Here is a 9423-nt window from a genome sequence, read left to right on the forward strand (position 1 = left end):
ACAAATCAAACCTCAGTAAATTTCAGAAAATTGAAATTGTATCGAGCATCTTCTCCAACCACAACGCTATGAGACTATGAGACTAGATATCAATTACAAGAAAAAACCTGTAAGAAACACAAACACATAGAGATTAAACAACACATTTCTAAATTAACAACAGTTTACTGAAGAGGTCAAAAGGGAAATAAGAAAATTTCTAGAAACAAATGACAAAGAAACCATGACAACTCAAAGCAGCAAAAGGAATTCTAAGAGGGAAGTTTATAGCAATATGATCCTACCTCAAGAAACAAGGAAAACATCGAAGAGAGTAAACCTAAATTTACACCTAAAACAACTGGGAAAAGAAAAAGAAAAAAACTCCAAAATTAGTAGAAAGAAAGAAATCATAAAGATCCGAGCAGAAATAAATGAAATTGAAATGAAAAAAATAATAGTAAAGATTAATAAAACTAAAAGCAGGTTCTTTGAGAAGATAAACAATATTGACAAACCCTTAGCCAGACTCATCAATAAAAAAGAATAAAATAAAAAATAAAAAAGAGAAGAATCAAATCAACAAACTTAGAAATGAAAAAGGAGAGGTTGCAACAGACTGCAGAAATACAAAGGATTATAAGAGATTATTATGAATAACTATAGGCAATAAAGTACATAACCTGGAAGAAATGGACAGGTTCTGAGAAAGTTCAGTTTTCCATGACCGAACCAGGAAGCAATAGAAATTATGAACAACCAAGTTACAAGCCCTGAAATTAAAGCTGTGATAAAAAAAATCTCCCAGAACAGAAAAGCCAAGGACACGATGGCTTCACAGGAGAATTCTATCAAACATTTAGAGAAGAGCTAATGCCTGTCCTTCTAGAACTCTCTCAAAAAAATTGCAGAGGAAGGAACACTTCCAGACTCATTCTAGGAGGACACCATAACCCTGATACCAAAAGCAGACAAAGACAAAACAGAAAAAGAAAACTACAGGCCAATATCACTGATGAACACAGATGCAAAAATCCTCAATAAAAGTTTAGCAAACAGAATTCAGCAACACATCAAAAAGCTCATACACCATGATCAAGTTGGGTTTACTCCAGGGATGCAAGGATTCTTCAACATATGCAAATCAATCAATATGATACACCATGTTAACAAATTGAGAGATAAAAACCATATGATCATCTCAGTAGATGCAGGAAAAGCCTTTGACAAAATTCAGCACCCATTTATGATTAAAACTCTTCAAAAAATGGGCATAGAAGGAACCTGCCTCAACATAGTAAAAGGCCATATATGATAAGCCTACAGCAAACATTATTCTTAGTGGTGAAAAACTGAAAGCCTTCCCCCATGATCAGGAACAGGACAAGGTGTCCACTTTCACCACTATTATTCAACATAGTTCTGGAAGTCCTAGCTACAGCAATCAGAGAAGAGAAAGAAATAAAAGGAATCCAGATTGGAAAAGAAAATGCAAAGCTCTCACTGTTTACTGATGACATGATACTGTACATAGAACCCTAAAGATAGTATAAGAAAATTACTAGAGCTGATCAGTGAATTTAGCAAAATTGCAGGATACAAAATCAATACACAGAAGTCACTTGCATTTCTATATATTAATGATGAAAAATCCGAAAGAGAAATTAAGGATTCATTCCCGTTCACCATTACAACAAAAAGAATGAAATATCTAGGAATAAACTAGTTACCTAAGGAGATGGAAGAACTGTATACAGAAATGACAATTAATTTCCAAAATATACAAGCAGTTCAAACAACTCAATACCAGAAAAACAAACAACCCAATCAAAAAGTAGGAAAAAGACCTAAACAGACATTTCTCCAAAGAAGACATAGAGATGGCAAACAAACACATGAAAAGATGCTCAACATAGCTCATTATTAGAGAAATGCAAATCAAAACTACAATGAGATATCTCCTAACACCAGTCAGAATGGCCCTCATCCAGAAGTCTACAAACAATAAATACTAGAGAGGCTGTGGAGAAAAGGGAACACTCTTGCACTGTTGGTGGGAATGTAAATTGATACAGCCATTATTTGGAAGTTGGTATGGAGATTCCTTAAAAGGACTAGGAATAAAACCACCATATAACCTAGCAATCCCACTCCTATGCATATACACTGAGGAAACCAAAATTGAAAGAGACACATGTATACCATTGTTCATTGCAGCACTATTTACAACAGCTAGAACATGGAAACAACCTAGATGTCCATCGACAGATGAATGGATAAAGTTGTGGTACATATACACAATGGAATGTTACTCAGCCATAAAAAGGTACACATTTGAGTCAGTTCTAATGAGGTGGATGAACCTAGAACCTATTATGGAGGGTGAAGTGAGTCAGAAAGAGAAAGATAAATACCATATTCTAACACATATATACAGAATTTAGAAAAATGGTACTGAAGAATTTATTTACAGGGCAGCGGTGCAGAAGCAGACACAGAGAATAAACTTCTGGACATGGGGAGGGGGTAGAGGGTGAGATGTGTGGAAAGAATAACATGGAAACTTACATTGCCATATGTGAAATAGATAGCCAATGGGAATTTGCTGTTTGGCTCAGGAAAGGGCTCTGTATCAACCTAGAGGGGTAGGATGGGGAGGGAGTTTCAATATGGAGGGGATATAGGTATACCTATGGCTGATTCATGTTGAGGATTGACAGAAAACAGCAAAATTTATAAAGCAATTATCCTTCAATAAAAAATAAATTAAAAAATATGTAAATCCAAGATATCAAAGATAATAGAGGCCACAAAGGGTGAAAGACATCAGCAGATTTGGGGATGAGCAACAGCAAAATGGAGAAATAGCAGTGACTTAGCATAGCTGAGAAAATGGCTACTTGTAGGTGGATGTGTCACCCTCAGGAATTAGAGGCAGTGGGTGCTGCTAGAGATGGGGAGAGGAGAAGAAGCTAAAAACAGGATTGACTGGTAGCGTATATATGGAGCAGTTAGGTACTCACATCTCCTTCCTAACTCTAAGAAGGGCTAGACGGTTCTCCGAAGAAACCAATTCCTCTGACTCAAGGACACACAGGTTCTACAGAAGCTTAAGAGTAAGTTGCCATATTAAAAATGGGGATGAAGTGATTGTTGTCATGAAAAACAGTATGACTCCCAGCCACTTCTGCTTGCTTTGCTCCAGGAACATAGCAACCAGGTGTATATTCCCACTCTCCCGAGAGACTAGATGGTTCATCTCAAGAGAATCTCTTCTGTTCCAGTGAAGCTCACAGGTCCTGACTGTTGAGGTCTTTCCCCAGTCATTCTGCAAGGAAGCCCAGTGATCAGGAATCCTACCACATCCTTAGATTTTTCATTCATCTTTTTAGTGACTCATTCTTAAACATGAATGGTCAGCCAAAGATTATTAGACATTTGTAGAAACAGATGGAGATAGAGACCAAAAAGAAGCAAAATGGGGGGAAAAGAACTCTGGGAAAACAGAGTAACTACAGTAAACAGAAGATGATTTAAAAAGTGAAAAAAGAAAAGACACTGTATCTATGAAGTAATAAGATTCTATTTTTAAAAATCAGAAAATGGAATTTTTGGAAGTTAAGAAGAACAAATAAAATTAGAATAATATAGGTTAAAGATGAACTAAGATTTTTTGAAGTCTTGTAGAAAGCATAGTTCTTTAAATTCTTTATATGTTAACTCCTTGAATCATCATTATGACAACTTTACAGATTAAGTAGTATTATCCTCATTTACAGATGAGAAGATGGATAAACAGAGAATGACTACCAGGATTTAAATCCTGGCAGTTTGGCCCCGATTCTGTTTTTGAGGCACCGTGGTATATATTGTCCTTTAATGTCCCGAAAAGGAACAAAATGCCTAATATGTAGAATAAAGATTTTGATGACAGAGAATTAGTCCAGGGAGGTTTACTGTCTATCCTAACGTTACAGAAGAATGTAGCTCATAAGAGGAAGGGAAGGAACTTAGCCAGAAAATAAAGATGGTTCCTAAAGCTGATGTTCATGAATATTCAGCCAAATGGCCACAAAAGATCCTTTATAGTGGATGAAAAGACCCTTAGTGAGGCCATCCACCCTCATATTGCAGTGCATCAGGCATAAAGTGAAGGTCTTAAAACCTTCCCAGAGACACACCAGGCCGCATACTAGGGTTCATAAGTCAGAAAGATTTGACTTCTCAATAGCAACGTTGGAAAGTATAAAACAGTGGAAATTATCCTTCATAATTTTGAGTGAAAATGATTTCTAACCTAGAATTAATTCTATACCAGACTTTCAGTATAAAAGTAGAAAAATGGTTCTAAAAGTTGTATCACCTCTGTGCCTTTTTTTCAGGAGGATGTCAGAACGAAGGTCTAAACCAGTAGTTCTCAACTGGGGGTGCTTTTGCCTCTAGGGAACATTTGTCAGTGCCTGAAGACGTTTCTGGTTGTCGTGATGGAAATAGGGGTATTCTTCAGGCATCTCTCAGTAGAGGCTAGAGATGCTGCCAGATATAGTGTATATGATAAACACTCATATACAAGAATTACAGGGCCCAGATGTCAGTGGTGCCAATATTGAGAAAGTCTGGTGTATACCAAAAGAGACAGTGATGTGGGGCCTGGGAATCAGGGACTCCAAATAGGAGAAGAGTGAAGGGTGAGCACAGGGTGACAGTTCTGTGGCAGGCGTGGAGAACAGCCAAGCAGAGACAGGAACTGACAGACTACCTGACCCGGTGGACAACTGTTTTATAATGATTTTTAGAATTTTAAGATTTTGTGAAAAATTAATGACCAGATCGTAGAACACTAAGAAAACAACAAAACAAAAGTTTTGTCAAGGAAAAAGATGAGCAGAAAAGGAAATGTACAGCTTCCCTGGTGGCTCAGTGGTAAAGAATCTGCCTGCCAGTGCAGGAGAGACGGGCTTGACCTGGGAAGATCACATGTGCTGTGGAGCAGCGAAGCCCATGAGCGACAACTGTTGAGCCCGTACTCTAGAGCTCAGAAGCTGCAGCTACTGAGCCCACATGCTATAACCACTGAAGCCGGCATGCCCCAGAGCCCGTTCTCCGCAACAAGAGAATCCACTGCAGTGAGAAAGAAGCCCACCACTGCAACTAGAGAAAAGCCTGTGCATCAAAGACCCGGCACAGCCAAAAATAAATAAAATTGAAAAAAAAAAAGGAAATGTAATCATAGTATATACCATTACCACATGACTTAACTTTGAAATATATTTACACAGTTTGAACAATATAAAGACTAGATAATGGAGCACAGAGGAGCTTGGCGTGCAACAGTCCATGGGGTCAAAAAGAGTCACACACGACTTAGCAATGGAACATCAACATTGATTTAACCATAAATTATTCTATAGTTGTGCTGCATTATGAGGCATCACATCATCACAAGACTACTAAATCTTTACCTTTCACAGTAATCTAAAATTAGGAAGTAAAAATAACTATAAACATATTAATACTATCACATCATCACAACAAACATCATCACAAGACCACTAAATCTTTACCTTTCACAGTAATCTAAAATTAGGAAGTAAAAAATAAGAATAAACATATTTAGGAAACTATTTCCTAAATAAACTATTTAGGAAAATGGAGGCACATATCAGGAAAGACATGTGAAAGTGTGGGAAGAAGTTACCTCTAAGTAGTAGCACTTAAGGTAGTGAAGGAACCGGTGGGGCAAGGATATACTGTCTTTTGGTTTGGTTCTGTATATAAAACTATTTGACTTTTTAAAATCAGACATGTTTATGATTTGCATATATTTTTCTTTTTAAAGATTGATCTTTCCCAGTGGGTATATGCAGTTTAATATCAGGGTCATTGTTAAATATAAAAGACCTATGAATATCAGAAGCACTGTTTTCTCAAATGATCCAAGAGTCTATGAAAAGTGAGAAAGGGGTCTGATGACTTTGGATGTAGTACTTCAGGGTCTAAGACTGCTGAGACCTTGCCTTTTTATTCAGAACCCACCCGAAAAAAACGGGGGTGGAAATTAAATCCCATTTGTTTTCTAGCTCTTCCACATTGACTTTGGACATATTCTTGGAAATTTCAAGTCTAAATTTGGCATTAAAAGGGAGCGAGTGCCTTTTATTCTTACTTATGATTTCATTCATGTGATTCAACAAGGAAAAACAGGAAACACAGAAAAATTTGGCCGGTGAGTATCGCCCTTGTGTCAAAGTAAACACATCTACTGTTTTCTCAGTTAGGCTAGCATTTCTTAGCTGAGAGAGATTTAATTGGGGAGATAGTCAGTCTGCCAACAGGAGGTTTCGGGGAATTTGGCTGTGAGATCCATGTTCTGATTCAGAGAATGAAAAATAATGCTAGGAATTTGAGATAAATTGCTGTTTTATTCCAATAGAATGCTGCCTTTTACCTGCATTGGAAAATTCTCTGAAACTGTTAAGACATTTGATAGACATTTGAAATGCTGAAAGGGACTGGCATTTTGCTGTCATTCAATGTGAAGTATGATAAAAGAGAGTCAGGGTTCACAGAATGACTTTGTAATCTCATATCTATTCTTTGGTGTTTGATGTTTCCAAACACATTACTTATCATCTCAGATTTGTTTCTTCATTTTCAATGGTGACAAAAATAACTAAGCTTCAGGGGTATTTTGATAATAAACGATATGTTATATGATGTGACCAACTCATATGATAGGCTTAACAAATGATTTCTAGTATTATTTCCAGATCTTTCTGGGCTTCTGCAGAATATATTCGGGGGACATTAAAGAAATTAAGTCTCTGGAGTCAGACCACAAATCTAAAGTCTAGAAATGTGGTTACAAATCCTTATGGAGTATAATTGCCACTTTTTTACAATTAATTGTTTATGTCTCACAGAATTAAAAAGTGTAGTTTAAGTATGACTTTGCGTTTTATATATTTCTGTTTAGTTTTGTTTCTGGAAAAGATATATGTGGTTTTCGAGAGCTTGATTTATTTTATGTAAATTTTCATCCTCAGACAATTTTCAAAGAAGTAAAAATTTCAGCTTTAGGGAAAGTTTCACTATATGTCTCATTTTCATTTATGAAATATCTTGTTTTCGTTCTGATATAATATTCCTGTGATTTGCTTGAATCAACTGAAGGTTCCGCCAGTGTTGTGAGGATGCATATCTGATTTTACGCCGGCATGGGAATCTCTTCATCACGCTCTTTGCACTGATGTTGACTGCAGGGCTTCCTGAGCTCACCTCAGTCAAGGATATACAGTATCTTAAGGTATAAACCTCTTTCCTTTGTAATTTGGGCCTTGTAAACATAGAGCTCAGTTGTATCTACCTGTTTTATCTAGACGTTCAAAGGAAATGGAATAAAATCATTTAACCTTGAGTGGTGGCAGCAAGAACCTAAATAGTTGTCTTGCAGTAATTGTAAATTCATTTCATCTACAAAAACCCTTTGGCAGAGGTCATATTGTCACCATACCTTGGTGTTCATTCTCTCTCCTGTAAATGGTATTTGAATAAGAACATGGAGTGTGCACTGTATGGCCGAGCCAGCCTTCTACAGACTTTGAGGTTTGCGCCTCACTATGGAGAATATATAAAATCACATTTTTCTCTTTCATTGCCAGGACTCTCTTGCCTTAGGGAAGACTGAAGAAGAAGCACTCAAGCAATTCAAGCAAAAATTTGATGAGGCACTCAGGGAAAGTTGGACTACTAAAGTCAATTGGATGGCCCACACAGTTCGCAAAGACTACAGATCTTAACAATCAGCCTTTGCTCCTAATGTGTTTGTTGGTTTCGTTTAGTTTTCATTTTGCACTTGCACTAAATTGAACATGACCCTGCCAGAGATGTTATAAAGGGAATGAAATCCTGGAACTGAGAGATAAATTAAGAATGGGACATCCCACAGTAACGTAATCTGAATAATCCCTGACAACACCCTCTGCTTTTTGAATGCTTCCAAGATTCATCATGAAAACTCAACATTATGGATAATCATTTCCTGCTGACTTTGCACGCCAAGGAATGCTACTAGAGATTATTTTTTGTCTTTTTTTTTTTTTAAGTATTTGGTACTTTTCTGGAAAGATGTAAATACTTCTTTTTCATATTGTGACCAAGTGTTATCACTCAGCCAACTTATCCATACCTGGGGACTAGTAGCTGTTCTTACTTTCCAAATGAGGCTTAAAAGAAAGCTTTCTTTCCTCCCTTTTTAAATTGTGTGAACTACAAATTATAATATAATTTGAAATTATGATTGTTTTTCAAGAGAAATCTTTTAAACCTGTGGAAACATTAATTCTTTTGTTGATATTTATCTACCATGATAGCATCATCCCAGCCAGAATTGCTGAAAATCTGCTTGGTGAGGCAAATATAATTTATGCTGCATATATATTTATAAAATTTCTAGTGGGAGTTCTATATAAAAAGATATTATTTTGATTTTCTTCAGCCTGTGTTTTAAAGTTTTACAAAAGCAGAGCTTTTTCCTAAGTTACTTTTTACTTAATATGTGATCCAGTTCTTCCAGCTGCTTCTATAATGAGGCACATATTAATACAGTTTTTACATGGTATCTATGAAAGAGTTCACTTCATAGAGCATAATACTTGAGCAAATGTATCCCAGACAGAAAGCAAATGAACAGGAAACTATTTATGGAATAAACTCCAGACCTAAAATTCAGTGTTTTAGTCAAATGCCAGCTGTTCTTACTGTATTTATTAAAACTTGTAATAATGTGATTTTTCAGAAATATTAGTTCAAATTGAAATGTTTCATGCTACATGGAACTCTTTAATTTATTTGTTGAGGTACCATATATTTAGGGTGCTAGATTGCAGATAATGTTAATATGTGCAATAGGAACTACTGGTTTGAATGTGTAAATGGAGGCTCTTTCTGAGTACTGGCAACATCCAGCAAAACTACTGCTTATTCTCCAAAGACTCTTGGGAGCTCTCAGTCCTCAATGACATGGAAAAGAGAACTGAATGTTTGCCCTGAGACTGAGTTTTCTATAGGAATTTTATTAAAAATTGTTTAATTTTGTTGTCTTCCTTAATGTTCTCAGTCAAATAAATGGGTGAGCTGGTTTTGGTTGCTCTTGGGATGTGTGGACCTCTTCTTTATGGGCAGCACAGGCCTTTGAACTTTGGTGCTGAGACTGTCAGAAATGGTCAAATCAGCAGACAAAGCAGCCTCAGGAGTAAGCTGAGGATCATGGTCTCTTCGGTGACTGCTCTCCTTGTTTCCCAGCCCATCAGGCAGTATGGGAGGCCTCTTGGACTTTGGGAGCCTGAGACATGAGGGTGTCCTCACAGAGTTTCCATGCCTTTGGGAAGGTTCCTGAGGTCTGGAAAAATGTCCTTTCAGTTAAACTTGGTACCCAAGGCCAGG

The 9423-nt window shown here is 36.7% G+C and overlaps 1 protein-coding gene across 1 annotated transcript in view; it reads left to right on the forward strand.

Annotated features, from left to right (window-relative positions):
- PIK3CB (phosphatidylinositol-4,5-bisphosphate 3-kinase catalytic subunit beta) overlaps nucleotides 1-9128 on the forward strand; it is a 179232-nt gene extending 170104 nt beyond the window's left edge. Inside the window, exons 22-24 of the mRNA XM_027544963.1 lie at nucleotides 6060-6205; nucleotides 7153-7285; nucleotides 7641-9128. Of these exons, the coding sequence (XP_027400764.1) occupies nucleotides 6060-6205; nucleotides 7153-7285; nucleotides 7641-7778 (417 nt within the window). The 3' untranslated portion in view covers nucleotides 7779-9128. The remainder of the gene's footprint in view (nucleotides 1-6059; nucleotides 6206-7152; nucleotides 7286-7640) is intronic.
- Nucleotides 9129-9423: the final 295 nt, after the last annotated feature.

Source organism: Bos indicus x Bos taurus, chromosome 1, assembly GCF_003369695.1.
Source record: "Bos indicus x Bos taurus breed Angus x Brahman F1 hybrid chromosome 1, Bos_hybrid_MaternalHap_v2.0, whole genome shotgun sequence".
Classification (NCBI taxonomy): domain Eukaryota; kingdom Metazoa; phylum Chordata; class Mammalia; order Artiodactyla; family Bovidae; genus Bos; species Bos indicus x Bos taurus.